A 24,043-nucleotide genomic window follows, 5' to 3' on the forward strand; every position below is an offset into this window, starting at 1 on the left:
ACTTACACTTACTTTAACATATTACATCAAAAGTTCCTGTTGAACTCATTCCTAAACTACAGAGAGAATAAAAAACAGGATAGAGGGCCAATTATCAGCAAGCAGTGACGCATTCTCTAGACCCTTGCTCATACAAGTAGCCATCCAAGTATTTGCTTCCACGACCCGACACAGACGCTAGTCATCAGCATTTTTTTACTGAGAATACATACATTGATGAACCAAACTGCATCACAGAAACACAAAAATATTCCTCTTTCTATACATCAGCTAGACCCACAAAACACTACTTTTCATTTAACAGGAAGCAGCAATTAACAGCAAACAACACCGTTCAACTGTAGAGCACTACATTCAATTGCCCTCTTGCCATTTCTGGGGTTCTTTGTTAAAAACTATGTCATTATGATGCTTTACACCTTTCCTATTTCAAAACAGAAAGCTTAAACAACAGTTTCTAAAAGCTCTTGATTTTGCTAATCTTTATGGAGGGAGGGGGGGGAGGGGAGTTGGAAGACCACAAAAGAAAAAAACCACTTCGTTTTTCTAAGCATAGATAGTGGGTAAAGTTGCCACTTCCCACATCATGCCACGAAACCCTGTTCTGATTGACACAAACGTGAACTGTGATGTGCTTAACTTCCAGCTGTGTTCCTGATCGATTAATTACTACAACACCTTGAAAAATCTACTTAGTAACTCGATGGCCAGAATAATGAAAAATTACTCCTGTATTGCCCACAGGGAACTCCTTAAACATTAGTAACACTTGTAACAAGAGCTGTTATAAGAAGGAAGAGACAGACCTTCCACGCGACAGACACAAAACATGACAAATCCGGCTATTTCCTGGAATATTGCAAAACCGGTCGGAAAACGGTATCCTTCAGGCACAGCGCTAAGGAGAAAGGAAAGTGCTATGCATCCAAAGACAAAATGCGTTAGCAGCTCGGATCCTCGCGTGTTCTCTAGGTGGGAACACAAGCCTGAAGGACTCCGGTGCCGGCGGGGAAGGCAGGAAGGGGCAGACGCTCTGTGTCGGCAGCGGAGCGGAGCCAGGCGGGGCCCCCCCTGCCCCGGAGCGCTGCCCCGGCCCTCCCCACCCTCCCTTCCCGCACCAACTTCCCCCGGCCCGGGACGTGGCCGGCCGCAGTTGGATAAGGAGTGACGCGACGGGGCTGAAATCGGTCTGAAGTCCACAAAGAAGCCATCTGCCTCCGGGAAGCGGGCTGGACAGGGGCGGGCGGGAAGGGGGAAGGAGCAACCGGGGGCAGTTTCACGCCGCCCGAAAGCGAGCGGTGGTGAAGAGAATCCCCCCCGGCCGCCGTCCCTTCTCCCACCCGGAGGACCGCGCAGCGCTGCCCCCAGCCCGGCCCGCGCCGCCCCGCCGCCGGAGCACGGAGCGGGAGCACCTTCCCCGGGCTGAGCTCTCACCTTCCTCCTGCCGCCTCCGCCGCCGCCGGCCAGCGCGGCGCTGCCGCCCGAGTACATGTAGTAGGCGATGCCCAGCACCCAGAGGAACGCGAAGCAGAGCAGCAGCCGAGACCTGCGCCGCATCCTCCCTCCCGCGCCGCCGCCAGGCCACCAGGGAAACGGCCGCCAGCAGCAGCCGCCGCCTCCGCTCCTGCTGCCGCCGCCGCCGCCGCCGCGCAGGGTCAGGGGGCAGAGGGCGAGCGCCCGCCCCCCGACCAATCCCGCGCCGCCCGGCCCCGCGGGGGGCGGGCCGGCTCCGCCGCCGTCGCCATGGTTGCAGCACGCCGGGCCGCCGCCTCCGCCGGGCCCGCGGGCCGGGGGCTGCGCGCCCCCCGCGGCGGCCGCAGGGCGGGCACCGGCACGGCCCGGACCGAGCCGCCCGCCCCTCCTGCCGCCGGGCACCCCCGGGCCCCCCCCGCCGGCCGCGGGTCTCGGCGGGCGCTGCCTGAGCCGGCCCGTGGGGCAGCAGGGGGGTGGCCGCTCCCCGCCCTGAGACGGCGGGGCACCGCGGGACTGCGCGGCTGTGCGGGTCTCTCCTCCTCGGAGTTGTCCCGCTCCCTCCCCGCTCATATTGGCCGATCACACAGAGACTGCCGGTACCACGGACCGAGGGCTGGCCCCGGTCCGCACCTCGCACCCCCTCCTGCCTCAGCCCGAAGTATCCGTGCCCGCGCTCCTGCAGCGGTGCGCGGGCTCCCTGTGCAGCTGGGCCATGGGCAGTGCCGCAGCGGCACCTCGGAGATGAGGGGTACTCGGGCTCACAGCGTTTGGTAGTGGCTGCGCCCTCGTTCAGTGCAACCTCCAAGGACCGTAGTACAGCGCTGGTGTGTGGGTCTCACTTCTTTGGAGTTGTCTCGCTCCCCCACCCATACTGGATGATTACATAGAGGCTCCCAGGCCCCCAGAAACTCCAGACTGGCCACGAGACAAGTCGTGTCTCTGTCTCTTTGCAGAATGGAAAACGTGCTTTATGAAGGTGGTGTCCCTGAAGCCACTGGAGCCAGGTAGTGAATCAGATCTTCATTGTACCTCAAAGGTCAGAAGGCAAAGTCATGTCAGGGCATGTCCACTGCCTTCTGGATGACATTATTTAAGACGTTTTTCCATGGCCCTATGGGACGCATCAAAGACCTAACACCCCACCATCCCACTGAAGTCACACACCTGCTCCGCTTGCACTACTGAAGTCACCACTACAGCAGTGCCCAGTCTGGAAGCATGGGCACCACTAATGCAGGCCTAGAGGGATCTCTGTAGGATTCTGCCTGGATCTTCCCAGAAGGTTGACCCACATAAGCCTCTGCTCTTAGAGGCTGGTCTGGTGATATGTGGTCATTGCCTGGTAAAATCATCTTTCTACTTACCCAGTTCCACCCTTGAACACCCCAGGACAGACAGTACAGTGCTGCTAGTTCACTGACTCGCATGTGCACAGCTCGTGCTGCTGTTTTTCCACACCAATGAGTTTCCTGTTGTTCAGCATTTGCTACTATCTCATCCCACTGTGAGACATCAAGAAATGAGAACACAAAACTAACAAGAGACACATTCTCTAACAGTTAGAAAGCACCTCTATTTCAGAGGCATAATATCACTCAAAGGAGAACATTCCTGGGTTTGAAATGTTTTTTCTTTCTGTCATCTCACTGTATTTTATCAATAGACTGTTTTACTCCCACGTGTTCTGACTGTACCCCACATTTCTCCTTGTCTCCATACCAATGTCAGGCCTCTGCCAGTCCAGCCACACCAGTGGCTACAGAGCCTCTGCAGCAGACTGCTTACCAAGCTGGGCCGGGATGTGGCCCGGGGGTCTGGCATAAATTCTGTTGCATAAGCAGGAAAAGATCCATCAGCGAAAGGAAATGGCATCAAAAACTCACCTGCTCACCAGCACAGTCATTCCACTGACAGTCTTGTCAAGAAGGTGAATTGTGTCAGCGTTGGCACTGCCTGGGCAGAAGTTGTCTGGCATGCAAAGATTTCAGGGAAGAACTGCATACCTTCCCACCTGCCAGAGCACTGGTGGAGAGATAGCATGGCTAAAAAGACAAAAGAAGGAATCCCAAATAAATATCCATTCAGGGAGTGTAAAACAAAGAGATCTATCTTTTTCAGAGCAAATGAATCTTTCAGTAAACTGAGCATTATGAATTTGGTTTTGGAGGGAGTTGGAGACAGACACTCAATTCAGGCAAAATACAAGTTTTAGAATCAAATAGCTAGCATCTATTTGAAGTGACATACACTGGAGAGTATGGGCATCCAGGAGACACACAGATGTTCTAGATAAGGATTTTTGATTTATCCAGGGTGTGTTTGTTGCAAGTGAGAGCAGTTCCTACAAAATCACTGACTGTGCTTGCATCTAAAAAGACACACGCACACACATACACACGTACCACAGCTCGCTCCAAAGCTAAATTTCCATTAGCAAGGTTTTCTATATAAATCAGAGCGCTCAACTACCCAAGCTTGTGAACATCCTGATAAAGTCCTGCCTCTTGAGCTCTACAATAAGATGGAGAAGCAGCTTCCCTGCTGCTGGAGGATTTCTTCACTGGGCAGATCTTGCTGAGGGAAAGGGTGCTTTGCATGACATATGTCCCCACAGAAAACATCATACACTTTCATGTGCTAAGTGAAGCCATAATCCCATTTAACTTTACAAAATATGCAGACCACTTAGTCTTTAAACACCTGCAAAGCCTAAAGGAACTTACCTTGTCCTTTTCATAGCCTTAAAGATCTTGGGATGGTCTTCAAAGGTCTCCCTGCAGCCCCAGGTATTTTCACTGATTTTAGCAATGTGCTTAGATAGATTTTTCCCTTTCCAGCAAAATTAGCCAGCCATGCATGTACAGAAAATTCTTTTGTAGCTGCACACTTCACAAGCTTATCGAAATAATCCACTGCACATGCTCAACCACAGTTCTCAAAGGTTTATAACTCATTCAAATCAAAACTAATTTCTTCTCAAACAAGCAAATACATGCCTACTTCAAGGAAGGCTATTTCCATGTCAGAGTTCATTTTTAAGCCTTCTGCTGATAAAGTTACAGAAATGCTCAAAAAAGGTTGTAAGAGTCTATTTAGATCAAGAAATGCTTTTTTCCCCCCACTCTCCTGATATTCTGAACTGGCTGAACCAGTTTTGTTCAAGTCTTTGCAAAATATTCACATTTGGACTAAGTCCCAATCCAGCAGATTTCATTCTGAATCATTTATATTTCAGAGACCACAGAAAACACAGAGGTTTAGAATGGAAAATGTTACGTTGATTTAACTCTAGGAAAAGCTGCCTGTTCTATTACAATGCATTTGCATACAAATATCTCTTTACCTCAAAAGCCCTAACATGTTTAGTCAGGAAAGAAAAACTGGGGGAAAAAAATGCACTTCAATTAAAGGAAGGAATTCAAGAAAAATGTAAGATATTTTAAAATTATTTTTTCCAGTGCGTTTCAAAAGAAAATATTAGCATATTTTAAAAGCAGCACCGCTAGAATGATTCACAGAATATAAATGCTTCTGTATCAAGCACAGCCCTTTAAACAAGAGAGATCAAGCATGTGAGAGTACAAATAGGAGTGAAATTTGCAGAAGGAATCACCAAAACTTTGCCTTTGATCTGCAATGCAGACACCTAGATTTGAGGGAAAAATTTCTGATCTAGTGAGCTAGGGTGTAAACCAGAGGGAACTTCACTGAACTCATATGAGAGAGGGTACAAAACCAGTCATAACCATGACCAGAGTAATTTAGACAACACAGAAGTCGCTCATCCTCTTCTGCAGTTACCTGATCTAGTCAAAGCTGAACAAATCCTTTGGCAGTGTGAATGGAAAGCAGTCCTCCCCTTCAGGAATAAACGAGTCAATCTCTTACTCATGCAAGCAATCTTGTCCTTGCAAAGACAGAAAGAGGGATTTGCAGACCAGGTCTAAAACGCAGAAAATAGGTCTTTGAAACTTTAAAAGGCAAAAATAAAACTGATCAAGATCTCTCGACCTTTTTGATACATGGAAGCTAAAACGTAGCTGATCCAGTTCATATTACCTTCTTTCAAACCTATGCAGTTATGTCACAAAGTAAGTAATTTCTCCTCTCTCATGAGAAAGGTTACTTATTAGCCTAATGTAGGGTGTTTTATAACACAGAAATCACATGTTAACATGAAATTTAAAATACATCTATAGAGGATATAGGTCTACTAATGTTTTGAAAACTTGACTCAGCCCAAGCCCAATTTGTGTTTGCAGTGCTAGAATTGTGTTTGTAGTGAAAGATCCTGATCCTGAAAACATTTATGCAAACGTTTAACTTCATTCAGCATGTATTCCCATTGGAGTCAGTTGGACTACTCAGACGTTTAAAATTATATGCTTATGGCTGAGTACTTGCAGGATTAAAGGTTAAGTGCAGCTAGCAGGTCTGAAAATCTATGTGGGTGTTTTGCAATTCCTCACTGCACAGTGGTAACAATGAGAAACAGACTACCTCCTCAGCTAAAGACTTGGGAGTCAGCATGTCCTTTCCCATCTGTTTAGATGCCAAGAACTATGTTTGTTTAATTTTTCAGCAGAGTTTCTGATGCTACCCAGAGTAGGCAGACGTGCTGGCAATAGCATTCAAAAGCGGCTCACTTCCAGAAAATCTTGTTACCCTCCAAGAATGTTTTTTGAACTGTTAGAACCCCAAGCAGCAAATATTGTACATGCACATTTTACCTTGAAAACAATGTGTCACCATGCCTGACCACAGGGTTTGTCACACAAGGTCCAAATATGTTCAGGCATTGCACGGCTAAAGCTCTCTCATCCTAGACTTTGAATTTGAGAAGGTAGTATCTTCTCTTTTAAAGCATAAAATGATGGCTACTTCCTCTGATTACAGTGCTCTTATGCTGTTCCACATTAGAGATTGATCAACACATTACATCATGTAATACAGATACTGTAAACACTGCACTTTCTCACACGAGTTTGAAGTATCAGCTTAAGCCCTCATGCTTCCAAGGCAAATTATCCAAATCTGGAAGCCTTTCCTCTCTATTAAAGAAAGTTTAAGGTTCAACATTCCTTGGAGTCTTTTAGTTCTACAAAGAGAGGAAACAGATTCTTTTCCTAAGGGTGGTGAAGACAAAGAAAGAACAACTCAGCCTTTGCTAAGCCTCCTGCTAAAGATGGCAGAAGCCATACAAACTGCGGTCCCATTGCCAGCTATTCTTCCTGAGTAATTTTGCATGTTGAACTGAACTTCAGCAGCACAAAACAAACCTCTTGCAGCATTCTGTAGGCTGCTGATCAGGTATCAAAATGTGATATGGCTCAGAAGTCTCTCTCATAGGAGAGTGATGATAGATGAAAGAGAGAATCAGCCGTGGAGAGAGACTTGCTGAAACAACAACCTCACCTTTGATTGAAGTAATTTGACACCCCTTCATTGCAATTATCTGAATTCCAAAGGTCATGGCTGCCAGAAGTGGTAAAGACTGATGATCTATGGTCTGAGACAAGGCAGGAAATTCCATCCTTTCCTCTCAAGCAACACTATGTAGCAGTGGTGTGCAGCTGTAGTGCTGTAAGTCATTTGAGGCTAGGGGTAAATACTGTGTGCTAATGCATAATACAAAAGTCTATTTTTGAGCAACAAAGGCAAATGTGAACCCATCAGACAATGGTGCTGTAATCTCAACTGGTACTTTGTCCATTCAAATTTATAATCCAGATCACTAAGGCTACAGCCTAGAAATTTGAGACTATCTATCTATGACACAAGTTTGCTACAGCAAAGCATAGAAAATGCAGCTAAATCACCCTACAATCAGGTTTGTGGAGATCAAGAAAAAGGTTTTCCTGAGACAAAGTGTTCTACCAGAAGCAAGTTTTTCTTAAGTCTTTACATAAAGTTTTCTTAGCTAGTTCCACCATCATCAGCTCACCACAGGGAATGTCACAGAAAAAAGGGAAAAAGAAAGAAAAAAACATAAAGAAGACTGAAGGAGGCATGGTAAGAGGGGAGTTGAGAGTACAAGGCAGGAACATAGGCTTTTTTCTTCCAAAGTTGCTGCACCATCTGCAGTGTCTGAATTGAAAAGATTGATAAGTGGTACAGATCACCAGTTACCCAGGATGTCAGACCCAGATGTCAGGGAGAACCTGATGCTTAGTGAGTGCTCAATCTAGGTATTATAAATGTTCCTCTTCAGTGATTGTGTGTTATTCAGAAGGGCAGAGGAGAAAACCTTTCCTTGCTATACATTATTTTAGTTTCAGCTGGATAGTAGAAAGCATATCCTTACTTCTTCTCCACTTCCCCTACAGCAGGAGTTAAAGAATGTGCTTTCAGTCTGAGACACAGCAAGCAGGTCTCCAGCTCTCTGGAGAAACATTCTAATCACTGACAATGGTAAGTCACATCAGAAATACCATTGTGAACAGGCTGAATACAGCTCACATGTCTTTGATTAATTTTTTAAAATATAATTTTCCATCTTCATACTCTTGCCTCCCACTCAGGTGTGTGTAGTGGAGCTCATGCCTCACAAGTTGTATGCTGCCCATAGCAACCTATTCGCACTGGACACAGTGCAATCTGACAGTCAGCAGTGCTGTACATCCCCAAAGACTCCTCTACACCAGGTGAAGGACACCACTCCCCCCACACCTACCTTAGCACCACGTCTGTTTTTTGCATTACTACAGTGGCTAAAGTAAGAAACCCCAGTGATGTATTTTTATCAATGCTATATATGGTACTCCTGGATATTGCTCAAGAATATTTTGCACTGTGCAATTGCAAGTAGCATTTTCACAGGGCACATATCATCAATAAATACATTAGTTTGTCCTGTTCCTGGTGCATATTTGCCAATTTGCAAAATTTTGTGTTTGGATCCCACCATCATTATAACAAATTACACAGGTCATCTCTATCACACTCAAGAGCAAATTTCATATAAGAGGGGAAAGAGATGTTTCTTTCAGTTCACATACTCTCTAGAAGTCATATATTGATTTCTCCCAAGTTTAATCTTTCACTACTTTGGAACAGACAGTGAATAGGCTCGCTTACCACAAGAGATGGAAACTCACCCCATTTGTAACCTTCACGATCAGTTTGGCTTCAAACCTTTATCATCATCTGTTAAAATCATGAAAGACACTGTTTCTGAAAACAGGACCAAAAACCAACAAACTGTACAAATTGGTTTTACACTCTTTTTCTTCCAACAGAAGTAGCCAGATCCACCCCCTACATAATACAACTGAACCACAATGAACTTGGCCTATCACACAAAATAATTTGAAAGAGAAGCAGGGATTTCCCTGCAGAGACCATGTATTTTCCATCCCCTTTGTTCTTTCAAGAGTTTCAAGTAGAGGAGAAACTGTTTTCTTCCAAGGAGTCAAACATCAAATAAAAGAACTTTCTGTCCTTGTCCTGTAAGCTGAAGGTCTGTGACTTTGTGAACTGAGGTTAATGTCCCTTTCCTTTTCACATTCTACCAGGATATTGCTCACTGTTTTCTCTAGCTTTCAAAACTATATCTGAACTAAGAGACATTCACCTTGGGGAGAGGTGGTCAAATAATGATTTTACTTTTACTTGTAAATTAGATTTTTCCAGCACATAGGGGTGTAAATGAGACTTTCCCTATAGAAATAACATTTTTTGCCTCAGGAATTCACTGTAAGTTCAAGACAGCAATACTTTGTTCGGCTGTAATCTCACACTCACTGGTGTGAATTGGGAGTGACTCTGTAGAAGACCAAGTCATTACAGCAGGTTAAACTGATATAAGTTGAGAAAAAGAATCCGGTTTCCCATAGAGCTCCTTCTCTTACTGAAAAGTGGTAATATACAGTGGAGAAAAGAAAAGCACTTCCAGAGTACTGCACTTCAGCATATATGTCTCGCCAAACACTCCTAAAATGAATCACCACTGAAGACATAGTGCATGAAAATGTTCATGGGGCCACTGTCCCAAAGGCTTGTGCGCAGGGGTGGAGGGATGGCAGGGCAGAGAAGGGTAAAGAAGGCATAGAAAGAGGAAGAGGGAGAGGGAAAGAGAGAGAGAGAGGGAAAGGGAGACGGAGAAGGAGAGGAAAAAGAGGCAAGAATTGAAAAAGAGAAGACATGCCCTCTACTTGGTGATGTATGGGGATATACTGCTTGTGTCAGGAAGCCCAGCAACAGGGACCTGAAGCTTTTGCACTGTTGCCTCTCACACATCACTTGTTAAGGAGAGAAACCTCACACATTTTAGGAAATGCTTCCTGCTGTGATTCTGGGAATAGAAAACCCTGTGATGCTGAACAAGAAAAACACTGTTTCTGGTATCATATCTTTTCAAGCAGCACTTCTGCTGTATACTTATTTTTCCTTTTGTACTGCCTGAGTCACCCCCTCTAGATGGATGTCCCAGGACAATCTTACAGGAACAAATATCCTTGACTGCACTGCTCAATAGAAAACCTTTACCAGCTATTTTCTGTGTGTCCTTGTTACAGAGGAGCTTACTAACTACTTGCCTAGGGACACGGATGTACCTGCAGAGGTACAGTGTGACAGTGGCAAGACAAATGTGCATACACTGTACTGACCTTGGGAGAGCCCCAGCAGAAATCCTAGCAGCCCACCAGCAGGATCCTGTCTTTAACCCATACAGCCTCTGCCAGGCCTGGCACTGCCTCACCTAAACCATTATTTGTCTGAGCCATCTGCCCTTTCAGGATCATGTTAAGTGTGATGGAGCAGCTGAGGCCCAGAGCTCTTGCTAAGGACAAGGAAGGCAAGGATCCCATCAGGAAAAGGGCCATGGCACTACATGTTAGCCAGACACACACCTACACACTGCAGAGAAATCCAGCATTTAAGAAATATCTCCCTGTCTTCCTCCGGACTCTGTCCAGACAGTGGTACAGAACAAAAGCAATAACCTGAGTGCTTAAGTGCTATGGTTTTCCCTGCTTTCTGATGAGACCCTGCTAGAGGCTGAATGCAATGGGAAACCTCACCTGCTGCAGGACCACTGTTAGCTTGTATCTTTCTCTTTTCTGCTCCTACTTCAGTTTTTCAGTTTCACAGATTTTGTCTTTCTTCCTGGCAGGCAGACTTCTTTTAAATTCCATAAAGGGCAGTGCGTTTTCTTGCTTTAATTAATCACATATTATCTATCCTGTGAGTAAATAATAATTAACCTGGCAGCTGGAGGTACCCTGGGTTAGACCATGATGCTCTGTGTTGGCTTTCCACAATGCTTCCTTGCTGTCAATGCTGCTTTCTTGGCTAGGCTATCTCCAGGCATACCATGTGCTTGAGTAACAGTAACAAACAGGAAAAATGAAGCAGTTCATAAGATTATTATTTTAGTTAGATTTTCTGTTCTAAAGGCCAAAAAAACATCAGCAGGCCCAATACACTCGGGAGAGCTGGGTTATTTTTTTTCCTCTCTAGTCACTAAAACATTGAGCTGTTATACAGCTATATCAAAGAATTTGATAGGACACCAAACAAGTTCAGGATCCCTGGTGCTTCAGCTGCTACATTTGATCAGCCGTGAGCTCATATCATCACTCATGGAGGGAGAGAGGAAAGATGGGGAGTTTGTGTTTGAAAAACCTGAACAGATTTGGACCTCAAGTGCTTGTCAGGGTCCCTCTGCATATGGCATTCTATTAGTTCTTAACAAATTGTATTGTGTCACTGCACAGGAAAAAAGACTTGAAAGAAAGGGCCTCCAAGAGCCAGGAGATGTCCTGACAGTATTCCCACACCCCACCCCCACAGAGAAGGAAGCAGGGTCCTGGTGGAAACTTGAGGCAGTAGCTAATACATGCTGACAGCAGTCATTATGCTTCTGACATTCCAAGAAATGCAGAACCAAAGGGCTTGCACCTGCAAATACAACAGAAGCCTGAACTTACCAGGTGGAGAAGTTTCACTTTCCAAGAAGAATAAAGTCTTTAGAGAGGAACCTCTTCAATGTTAGAGCTGTGCTTTTATTCTGCATGCCCCATGGCAAGTGACATTACTTAGGGCTGAGAAAAGTTTGAATAAATAAATCAGCTAGGCCAAGGAGTTTTTTCAGTGTGTAATCAGTTACTCCCTTCCCATGTAAGTCTTTCTGCCAAGGTTTTCCTCTGCTTCCTTGAGAAAAGCCCAGAAGCATTCAGACTGGTCTTGCCACAAGCAGGGTCTTCATGTGTCTGCTGGGAGAGCTGGCAGCCTCAGGCAGCTGGGAACAGCACACACAGAGCGGATCCGAGTCCACAGCACAGCTTTCGATCAACATTTGCACTTGTAACAGGTACCTGTGTGGAGGGACCACAGCCCAGTGACTACATGCTCTTAACCCTATTGAGTGAGATACAAACCAGTAAGGAAACATTAGTAAAGCCAGCACTGATCCTGTTCCTGCTCCGTGGAAAAGAAAGGGAACATCACTACAGAGGCTGTTGGCCCATCATCATTCAGAACCATGAAATTCACTAGAACCAGCCAAACAAAGCGAACAGATACAACTGGAATTTACTGTACTTTCAGTTCATTGTTACATTTTGATCTCCATGTGTGAAAACAACCCTACAGAGCAAAAAAACCAAACACTTCAAGTGAAGGCAGGATGAATACCTTCTGGAAGCAAAAAGATATATTTTGTCAATTGATTACACAGATGGGAAAATCGTACAAGCAGTGGCAAGGTTGACAGCAATTTGGGAGAACTGGCAGCATCCCAAAGGCTAAGGAAAGTATCCTCTTCATCCAATGCTTCTTGACATTTTCTCAGAGACCAAGTTCACAAATTGTGCATTTCTGAGTTCAGACAAAACCTTCCAAGCTTGTCAAGAGTATAGATGCTGCAATTGCCAACCCAGAGGTATAAAACTTCTATAGGTGCTGCCATTTCTTCTTTTCTTTCTTTTTTTTTCCTAGAGATGGCTCTTGTAACATCTTGACTCCTGAGCAAGATTAATTCTGTCACTGTGCCAATTCTTAGCACTAGGCAATGGAGGGCAAAGATAAGGCTTCAGACGTGTCCCACTTATATGTCAAAATACTGCAACATTGACAAGTATTTTAGTGCCGTACATTCCCTGAATACTAAACTTCTTCCTGGTACTATCTTGTACCATACAATATGGCTCTTTTTATGCTTTAGTTTACCAGCATCTTTTTTTATTTGCAGTTAGGCTAGTAGAGGAAAAAAGCCCCTCACAAAAATTAGGATTGCATTTTCCCAATCCATACTCAAGTGTGTAGTATATGCAAAGTAGTCACACAAACTGGGATTAGAAATCCTAGAGCTAAGATATATTCCCACCCTTTTCATCCTGAGGTGTTCTTCATCAGAGTTTAGCTCACTATTTATCTTTGCAAAGCTTAAAAATACTGTTTTATTACCTAGCTCAGTGTCTTCTTGCCATCCTCAGAGATGATGGAGTGGAGAGTGCATTTATAAAATTTGCTGATGACACCAAGGTAGGAGTGGATAGAAGTAATTCAGAAGGTGGGATCAGAATACAAAATTATCTCAATATGTAGGAGAAATAGTCTCAAACTATCAAGACAGAATTTAGTAACAATGCATATGAAGCACTACATGGAGAAATGAAAGATCAAATGCACAAATACAAAATGAGAAATCATAAAAGAGTTGGAAGGGCTGGGAAAAAAAGCATGTGAGAACCAGAGTATGACTCAAGACCAAATACAAGCAAAGCAGTTAAATCTCCTGAAAGACAAATCTCATACGAGACGCATTATTACAGGAGTGTCAAATGCGACAGGGAATTATTCAGCTCTTCAGTGCACTGGTGAAGAGCCAGCTAGTGCATTGGATCTAGCTCTGGGTGACTTTTTAAAAAAAGCAATAAAAACATAAGACGTTTAGAGAATGTGGCCTATCAGAAACAGCTTGTATAATTAGAATGGTCACCCTAGAAGCTTCACAGGGAGATTTGGTAATAGTTTTCCAGTATATGAAAGACTGTCCAAGAAATGACAACAATAACTTACTTCTTTTGCTCAGTTTTCAGGCAAGAGTCCACTGAATCTGGCAGAATGGCAGTTAAGTGTTGAAGGAAAATCCAAAGCTGGCTAATAATTCTTAGGATCACTTGGGACTCTGCTCATATACAATTTTAGGAAAAGATCTGACAGTGCTACAGGTATATTTGATCCCATTTGAAGCAGGGAACTTCTCTCAGTCATTCCATACAGCTTATCAACATTCTCAATCCTATTTTACCAACAGATACATCCAGTTCCTTTTTGTTTGCAACAACACAGAGTTGAAGCTGAGCTGCAGGTGCTTTTCAGACACTTCAACACTTTGGCAGTCACAAATTCAGGATCAGACACCTTTCCTTTCTCATGCTTTTCTTGGACAAGCAGGGATCATTGTCATCATACAACTCTGCTCCCTGCTTTCACATGTGGATTTTCCAGTAGTGGGAGTCCCGAGGAACTTACATTTCCTTTTCTCTCCCTGGTGAACTGTGTATGTTCACAGCTACATTGCATGAGTACATTCCAGTGTTCACACATACCCCCTTTCCAGTTACTCCTGGATCTTGTTCTGATGTTGGACTATACTCATAACATTTTCTAGATCACCCCGAATCTTTGTCCCCACTGTAGTTGAAGGCAGAGAAGGTTTATTCAGGCTTCAGCTGTCCATGAAAACCCTTAGAACTCAATCTCTACCCCAGGATCAACCCCTAAAGGCAAAGCTTGAGCTGTGGGATGCTGGAACCCCTCCAACCTGAACCATGGGCTGCTGTGCAGGTGCTACGTGAGCTGCTGCAAGTCCTGCATCCCTGCCCACCAGGGCCCAGAAAATGAGGAATCCACAGCACTGTTCCAGTTTACCCCCTGCAGGTTAAAGCACAGGGAGTGCCTGTGCAGCAAAAAGACGAAGGTACTGCCATCACCTCAACTGCTCCCTGTCTTGGTGCTGAGGAGCAGTGTGGGCAATGTTTGTCTTGGTCTCTGCTCTCTTGCGTGCTGCAGACAGTGGTGTGGTATCAGCAAGTGTGAGACAACCTCAAATTACAAGATGCAGTTTATCTGCAGGAGAATGGAGCACCACACAAGCTGATTTGCCTTGTTTCACTGTGGGTTTTATTTTTCACAGCCCAAAACCCCCTGCAATGCAATCAGCTGAAAGGCAGCCTCAGGCAATTGCACCTTTTTACACTTTCCAGGAAGAGAATTACTTGCATAAAAGCTTCTACATTTTGCTTTACTACCTCTCCACACAGATTTGGTTGTCTATTGGAGCAGGGGGAGGATGTTTTCCAGCCATAATGAAAACACTGCATGGTGATGTAAGGAAGATTTCCAGTCTGACAACGTGCCTTTATTTTCAGAATACTATATTTTTTCAAAAAAGATTTTAAGTTAGAATTAAGGAAGGCTCCTGGTGGAACTCTAACTTGCTCCTGTTGGGCTTCTGATACATCGCTGCGCACCAAAAAAGTTCACAGCATGGATGCACTTAGGTGACTCCAAGCCACCACAGAAAATCTCAAGAAAACTTCTGATGAGGTAGATTCACACTTGCGCCCAAACACGGAGGCTTGTGTGCACACGATTCAGCCACCACCAAACCTACCCAGTGCTCCTGCCTCTCAGCATTCATGCCCTGCAGAAACTGAAAAATTAAAATTTTTTGCCACACCTTCTGGCATCAGCCTTCCCACAGTAACATTGATTTTTCTTTTTTCTCTTGCACATTTTCAGCCATACAATTCTCCATCTACCTCACCCTCTTGCCATGTTCTTATCCCTTCACTCTCACAGATAAGCCCTTTTCTCTGCAGAGCAACCTCTGAGTTCACTGGCTTAATCACACTGAGCAGCAGATGTTGTGTGTAAGGACAGTAAAGTCTGGTTCTGCTTGCTTTTTACTTCCTTTCACAGCCTGTGTTTTCCTATAGCTAACTTCAACATGTTATTTTTAACATTTTTTTACATCTTTCAGCATCTTCCCTTTTCTCCTTACTTTCACAGCTCTTAATGTTTCTATTTCCTTTCTTCCTTTTCCACAATTCCTTCTCCCAACTTCCCCTAAGAAAAATGAACACATGGTAAAATACTCCGGTTTTCTCATTGCTTCTCCTTTCCTTCTCTTCAAGTCCTTTTTCTAATTCTATCCCATCTTCCACTTACTTTCCTTACGAGGACACATTTCCTCAATTATTTATGGATTTATTTACTTATATATTTATTGCTTTTGGCTATTGTCCTTACAGAAGCCCTCATATTTTTCACATTTCCCATCAGCTCCCAGTTTTGACTCATGTTCCCTGGACGTGGGGTAAGCTTCTGTTCTCTATCCTTCCAGCTATGAGTACACTATGAGCCAGCGTACAATCACAGCTGAAGGAACACCTAGCTTTACAATAACTCAGTATGAAAAACAGTAGGACTATAGCTATGCAGAGTTTAGTATGGACTGCAAAGTCTGTCCAGGATCTTAATAAATACATGGAGCCTTAGCTGTGGCTCTGCTCACTGCTGTGAAAAAAATACAAGGCCCAAGAGAGGTGTAAGCCCATTCTGGCATAGCAAAGTAGCTGTAAGGGATGCAGCAGGGAGCTTGCAACCTCCATCAGCAGGGCATGACAGCCTTTAGCCACCTGTACATTACCCCATCCCGTGCTGCAGAATGCTCTGAGTAATGCAGAAACGCTGCTGGGGTTCGAAGTGGGATATTCCCAGGGCTTTTCCAGGAAATGTGGTCCTGTCTAGAAATGGCAGTGGAGAGAACTGTGCCCCCTTTCCTTATGTATCCTTTCCTCACAGCTCATGATAGCACATCTCTGTCCAGAGTTTGCCAAATGCCCAGGAATACAGCCTTTCTGCTGCTCCCTGCAGAGCTCACAATGAAATTTCCTTCACAAGGAAATGGCCTTACCCCAGACAAGTGCGACTTTTTGTAGCCCCTTGGTGAGCAACATTTAGGAGTCCAAGCAGGGAGGAAGCTAATGGAGTTTAACTTTTTGGCTGTGCAGCACCTCACATCACCAAGTGCCCTGATTGTGTGCTATTCATGTCCAGGAGAATTTTTCTTTTGTGTTCAAAAGAATAAGAGAAGCCTTGTGGTGTTTGCTTCCACTAAGATACAGTACTTTTTCTTCATGCAAGAAGTTGTATAAAAGAAATAAGAGAACCACAATAAAAGGAAAAGCAGACTGGTGTGGTTTAGGAATGAGTTTCTCTAATTCCCAGTACAGCTGATTTAAGTCCCAGTTTCTCAGCAAGGCCAGTTTCCCAACAGTGTTTGAATGTAGAGTTAGCAAATGAAATGAGCTTGGTACCTAATGCACCTGTGTGGAAGCCTTTGATGGTAAGCCCTAAGGATAAGGGAGTGAGAGCCAGACTCGCCAGTGTACAACATGCCAGTTTAACTTGGCTGAGAGTCAGGCTCTGCGTGCTTTTCTTACACAGTGTACAAACCCAAGCTTGTTGGCAATGCTTGATAAATAAATAGCGATAACAAAATCTACAGCATAACCACGAGGATACCCGGAAATTACTTGTGTGCAGAACTCCCCTGGACATGGCACCTTGCCTTCAGCCCAGGGAAATATACTTCCATTGCAAGCTCAGAGTACATGAACTGTTATTTTCACCAGTTATTCCAGTGTGATAAAAACAATAATCTGTGGCTGTGGTAGGTCAAATAGTATATAAATTACCAGTCAGACTATATTTAGGCCCATAAACCAAAAGGATGGTGTTCTGGGAACAATGAAGTGTTAACTGCACCTGATTTTTTTTCTTAATGTACAGTCCAACCTTTGCATCTTGATAACCTGCCAGACTTGTCTGTGTTACATCACTTATTTTTTGTGAGAGAGGTCTGAGGGAAATAAAAAGGCTGGATGAATGCAGAAGGCACAAAAGTGTTGATGTTGTGTTGATGGAACAACAGCTGTCTCAGAGACTGTCCTTTCTTCTCATGCTGTTCAAAAGCAAACAACTGCAGTAAAAAAGGGATTTTTACTTGCTGGATACTGACATGCAAAATTTTTCTGTGGGTCTGTACTATTCTTTTGAGAATGAGTGCAGGGTACAAAAGAGTAAACAGCAGCAATAAAATGCTCTGCAGTGGCCAACAGGTAAATAATTCAGCGCTATGGACAAACAGACGAACACCAGCTGTTTCAAGCTGGTATTAAATGCATCTCAAACTGCAGTTCAGTGTTTTGGATTGGAAGCTGCTTACCGTCAATTGGCGTCTCAGCTACTCCCATTCAGGCACTTCAGGCAAACATTCAAGAGCCACTGCCTGGCCTAGTGCTACCAGAAACGTTGCTGACTGGGGCAAGGAACCAGCCATCCCTCCAGACCAGCTTTGGGTCCCCAGCTGTGACGAGAGCAGCGCCTATCATGAGACATCCCCACAAATCCTCCCAGGCAGATGAGCCCTGCCCTGAACCAGCAGAACCTCTGAGCCCCTGGTATACACCTTGAAGGATGATATTGATGACTTGCAAATGTAATGGACTCAAGCTTGCCCCTGCCATAGATAAGGGCTGTTTCCCACAGAATTCAGTTGCAAGCAAGTTGAAATCATGGCATCCCTGCTGTGATGATAAGAAAATATTGTTATTGATACTATAGCTAGACAAGAATCATGCTGTCATACAAACACCAAGGGAAAAGGTCTCTAAACCAAAACATTTAAATCATATTTAAGGCATATCATCAAATGCAAGAAGAAGACCCATAAGGAGGAAATTGAAAAATGAAGAGAATGATTAGAGATGATAAGATGATTGTGTTCTGGGCACAAGTAGCACAGTTATGTTCTTTAGAAGATACAATTAGGAAATACTGAAACCATGTGATTATCATCTAATAAATATTTCCTCAAAACTGTTGTACAGTACTTCACAAACAACATGAGATTTGCAGAAGATTAAAAGGTATTTTTATGAATGAGTTACTGAAGTTTATTCTGGGTATAGCAGAGAGCAAGAAGAAAGTGCAAAAGCCATCTCCTGAGATGGAAAATCACTTGTTATCCATTCTTGTCTTCTATCACTCCACAGAGAGGAATATTTATCCCCTGCTGATCTTCTTTAGATGATTTCTCACCTGTTCATCCTGCTCACATAAAAGCCACAGGCTACAATATATTGATGGGTCTGGACCAGATGACTTGTATCTCAAAAATTGAGCTTCCACATCAGCAGATAAAAACAGCCTCTCAGCCAACATCTGGCAGAGGGAACAAATCTGAGATCTTCTGTATGAAAATTTTTTTCTTTCCAAAAACCCAGGCACCAGCAGAGAAGGTGTCTCATATAACCCACTCCTCAGAGGTGAGTCCTTCTATTTCTGGCATTTGCCATGACTGGAAAACAGGGCATACCTGATACATGTCATGGACACATCCTTCCAGTCCGGGAGGACTCTGTGGGAGAAACACAGCACTGAAAGAAAGTTGGATCTAGGGTTTGTGATACTAGGATTTTCAGGGTGGTATGCATTTTGAGGAGGTAGAAAATGAAAAACAACTCCAGGTTTAGATAAAATGGACTGGAACAAAATAGAGGTTTTGTGAAATGAATAACATCCCCTCCACAATTAATTTCCATGAAATATTTTGTTTTATTTGAAATGGAATAGTTTGTTTCCATCTTGAATTATGTTGCATAACTAATAATAATAATAATAATAATAATAATATTTCCAGGATTTTCCTAAGCAAAACAAAATCATGAATACTGCTCCTCAAAGAGCTGCGTCTCTTCATACATGCAACTACTCTTACCTCTGTGCATCACATAGAGGCTGACAATTACTGGGGGCTACAGAGACGGTTGCCAAATGCTTCCCTGTGCTGTCTTGTATGAGCAGTTACTGACTTTTCAGGGGGTGGCATTCAAATAACACTCTCAAACAAACATTTAATTCAAAAGTACTTAAAATATGACTCAGGTCCCCTGCTGTGATGTTCTAGATGTAGTTTCCAACAGCAAAACTGTCATTGTTTTTACCAGCCTTCTAACAGTCTGCAGTGAAGATTCTTCTGTCTGAATTGGTTGGGTTTGGATCTCGTTATTTGCAGCACAGCAGTAACAAACTCTGTATTCTCAGTGTCATCGCATTGCAAGAAAAAAATAAGATTTTCAGTTTTACAATGTATTTACCAATATACATCTACATTTTAGGCAAATTTGTGCAGTACTTTCAGAACTGAATTTCAGGTCTTGGTATGCTTCCAGATCACTATGTGTCTCCTGGCGTTCATCAAAGTACTGCACTGTACTGACAGTCTGCCATGTCGTAGTGGTAAAATACTCTAATACAGAGGTTCAAGTACTGTTTACAAATTGAAACCTGCAAGAAGAAGCAAAAAAATAAACTTTCCTTGTTAAACAAGGTCTGATTTTGGTTAAAATTTACTGCAGCTGGAAACAATGTGAGCAGAAGAATGTGGGTTTGTTCATGGTGTTGCCTTCAGCTGGAGGAATGTGCTCCGGACGTGTGAAATGATGGAGCTGAGCATGGGCCAACACCAGCACCCGCAGACTTCTGGCTCTCACTCTCCTACTGAAGCCACCAAATGCCTCTGCTGACATGGACACGGAGGTTTTCACAGGAAAATCTTTACAGGATTTTAGAGAAGTAGGTTACTGCCATGCCTCATGTCTGCCTCCAGTCATCAGTTGCTCCAGGTGTCCTTAAATTGGTTATCTCTCCAGCCACCTTAGGCATGGAAGATAGTTATTTTCAGGGCTTGTTGATATGGGGACATCCAGAAGAATTAAATTGATTTATCCTTGGAAGGGGATTAGGTGATGACACATAATCAGCAGTGGACTAAACACTCTCATTCAGAAACAGAGAGCTCCCAATTCAGTTTATCTTAATTCACTCTGAAAGGGAGTTAGGGCTGTGACTGAAGCATGGGGAAGGCAGGCTTGGGCACAGCTGCTGCCATGCTCCTGCAGCTCTCCCTCAGCCATTCGACAGGGGCTGCCAGCCCACACAAATTGTTGGAAAAGGATGGGTGGGATAAAGCGAGCCTCCACTCCTTCCTCACCCCCATAGCTTACAGCTCACGTCTCAGGGCAGTAGGTCCTACGTAGGATGACTTGGGGTCTCAGCAGTCCCCACACCACTGCATACCGTGCCCTGGCCTGGCTGATGAGTTCCCAGACTCATCTTTGGAAATTCCCCTTTCTCCATCCTTTTTAGATATTTCAAGAACAGGGTTCTGGCAGGGTGTCTTGGGGTGACTCTATGATGTGTATCCCCTATCGCTGCTCTATGCCCAGAAATTATTTTGTGCCTTTCTGTGCCTTTAAACTGAGCCTGAGAGGGGGGAGAGAAAAAAACAGAGTGCACTTCTTCAAAGCAGTTGTTTCAAGGACACAGAGATAGAGACGGCTCTCTGCATTCACATGGCTCCCAAACTGCCACCAATAGCAGACCTGCCCGGAAAGAAACAATCTGCTATTTTTTCTCGAACCTGGTGGGGGAGGGCTGGTTGTAACCTGCCTTCTATGAGAGGATATTTTCCTCCAAATTTGTCCAAACCGTTACACAGGGTCACATAAGAGCCCAACTGACTGATTAATCTGATGCTGAGAATCAAATATAAAGGTTTGGCATAAAGGCTTTTGAAAGTTTGCCACCAAAAAAATGGTACCAGAACAGGGAAACAAACCCTGCAACCTGTTTAGGTGCCAGCTAACACTGCTGGAGGGTGGACTCCTTCTGCTCACCTTTAATTGTAGGCATTTCCCAGATGATGAGCATTTGTTATTAAAACTCAGGCTGTTGTGTGTTATTTACTCCATACTAGGTATAGAAAAACAAGACAAGTGTGAAGGAGTCAGTCCTCTTCATCAAGTCCTGCTACAGCACACACATGACTTTCTCCCAAGTGGAGGCAGCCAAGGACGCAGGAATGGAAGATGTCTCTTGGGACCCAGCCTGGTAACCATAAGAGTGATACATGAGCATGCATCAACACCCTTTGCTAAAGCAGTTTCTCTTTGCCATTTGAAATCCCAAAATCTGCCATAAGTAACCTCTCTAGCCCAGCTGATGCCGATGAAGTCTCGTGCAGAAAGCAGCTCACAGTCTGGTACATGCTCTTCCACAAACTGCAGATGGCTTTCACTTAAGGTCACAGTTTGGGCTTGTTTTATCCCAACCAAAAATCAGCTGCTTCACTTTCAGACACCTGCTCACGCTCCCAGAATAAGAGCAGCTCCCTCCCCTGACTTGCGTTTTCCAGATGCTCATAGTGGTGCATTACGCTGAATAATGGCAACTTTAAAAAAAAGTGGAATCTCTTGAGACTTCAATTGACCTTAAATATAGGTTCTGTTTCTAAAATCCCTTCCTCAGCAAGAGTGGATGTCTGGGAGGATGGCTAACGGAATATGGAGCATTGCTGCCTCACACTTTGCTTGGCAATTACCAGAAATTGTTGCTGTTTGATAGCAACTTCTGTGTGATTGTACACCTCTAGCAGTGATGGTCTTGAGTCCATAACTTCTACTAGCATGCCATTAGTTAACTGGTAATGTTACTGTCTGTCACGGCAGCTCACCCAAACCAATCAACAGTTCAGTGCAGATCATTATAAGCTTTTACAGTCTGGGAACTCATAGTTGGTTACTAGGCAAGTTTTAATTTGTACAGATACCAGTTAGACTCATGCAGGGAAATATGACCCGTAACCATTTGCAGATTATTTTTGTGACATGAGTTCTCACGTCTGCTAACAGTAAAATTCCTCTCAGAAAGATGGAGCATAAACAGGTGACTTGGGACCATCTGATAGCATTGCTTGGGGTGGCCTTACTGCTTTTGTGATATGTAGCTGTCTCTCATCTAAGTGAATGCAACCTTTGTGTAGCTGAACATCACCTACTGCACACAAACACTCACACACACCACACAGACACACACACACCACTCACACTCTTCTGTGGCTGAATTTGAGAGCCCCAATACACAACCTATTAGTTTGATTCAGTCAATCTGAAAAGAATATGACTGAAGAGAAGTAAGACAAATAATCATATATCAGCCTATTCAACAATGCTGTCCACTCTTTCTAAATATATATAGAATGCTTAGACAGAAAAACACACATGTATATGGGTAGAGACAGACAGGAAGATATCATTTGTGCCCATGTGTATATACACATATTTACACATATATAGAATATTTCAAAACTGAAAAGGAGATTTAGTCACACAGCTCCTTGATGCTAACTCAAGCTGTATGTCTGTCTGCATACCCACACGTGCACACACTGCTGGTACTGTAAAAGCCATCTGCGCTTGCACTGTATAGAAATTTTAGTTGTATTTCCCAAAGATAAAAAATCATGTAAGAATTCATTCTCCTTCCACCTGCTTGCTGTCCTTGAGATCTCAAACCTTTCTGGCAGCTTCAGGCTTACCTGGAAGTAGCTACTTTCTTACAGACTCAACAAAAACATGCATCGAGACACAGGAGAAAGCCTCAAACTGTATAGTGACTGAGGCTTTAACTTACAGAATCTGCAAGAGACAGCAAATTTAAAAGTCTAGCAATCTGAGGAAAATTAAATGGGAACTTTTATTCAAGCACCAGACCCAAAACAATGGGAAGTCTGATTTCATTGGTTCCAGTGCTCATGGCACTGCTTTGTTTCTGTTGAGCTGAAGGAGGGTGTTCCTCTATCCATTTCTACATTGGATCTTTGGCAAATACACTCATTCTGTACAATTCTGCTTTGACCCCTGTTTGTTTAGGTGCTGAATGACTCACTTGCAGATCTATTGTTTCTGATTTTGGGTAAGTGACATATACTAATGTGAGAAGCAATTAGACCAGGACTTAACTGATGCGGGGGGGAAAGGCCCAAGTATAATGATGATCTCTGGGTCTAGCAGCTGGAGAGAAATTAAACATAACAAGAATTTCCAATGTCTGTTTTTCTTGTTCTAGATCCTCAACTTTACTTGCTTCCCAAAAACATAGAGCAGGGCAAAAATTATGCACACCTTAGCAAAATTTGCCCACCCAGAATGGAAAGGCAGATTTGGAGCCCACACAAAATAGTGGGAGAGTCTCAGCTGAATTGGAGATTTGTGTGTCCTGGAGGTTGTTCCAGGTGATGATGGGGAGAAGATGGTTTCATGTTTCCCCAACCTTCTCAGACTTGGGACCAAAATCCAGGCCAAGCTGGGGCAGCACGGTGTGATTTGGCTCCTGCACAGCACTTTCCATGTCCCATACTCCTGGAGATACAGGGGCAGGAGTCCAGGGACTTGAATACAACAAGGGGCTCTGATTGTGGATCCCTAAATTTGTTTGGAGTTAGACCTCCAAAGACCACTCCTGGTGAAAGAAATCATGCACTTCCACTCTGCATAAACATAGCCATATGGAGGGATTTGCACATGATGGCAAGATAGAACTCATTGGGATTCAAGTCATCTCATTCCCATTAATCATGTTAATAATTGAAAACATGCGTTCAGCTTGAAAGCACAGCAAGAGAGTCAGGCAACCCTACATGGAAGTGCAT

General features: G+C 44.0%; 1 protein-coding gene across 1 annotated transcript in view; it reads right to left on the reverse strand.

The window, feature by feature from the left end:
• GALNT2 (polypeptide N-acetylgalactosaminyltransferase 2) overlaps positions 1-1,630 on the reverse strand; it is a 95,402-nt gene extending 93,772 nt beyond the window's left edge. Inside the window, exon 1 of the mRNA XM_039569191.1 lies at positions 1,435-1,630. Within this exon, the coding sequence (XP_039425125.1) occupies positions 1,435-1,557 (123 nt within the window). The 5' untranslated portion in view covers positions 1,558-1,630. The remainder of the gene's footprint in view (positions 1-1,434) is intronic.
• Between the last annotated feature and the right edge of the window lie 22,413 nt (positions 1,631-24,043).

The sequence above is a fragment of the Corvus cornix genome, chromosome 3, assembly GCF_000738735.6.
Source record: "Corvus cornix cornix isolate S_Up_H32 chromosome 3, ASM73873v5, whole genome shotgun sequence".
Taxonomy (NCBI): Eukaryota; Metazoa; Chordata; class Aves; order Passeriformes; family Corvidae; genus Corvus; species Corvus cornix.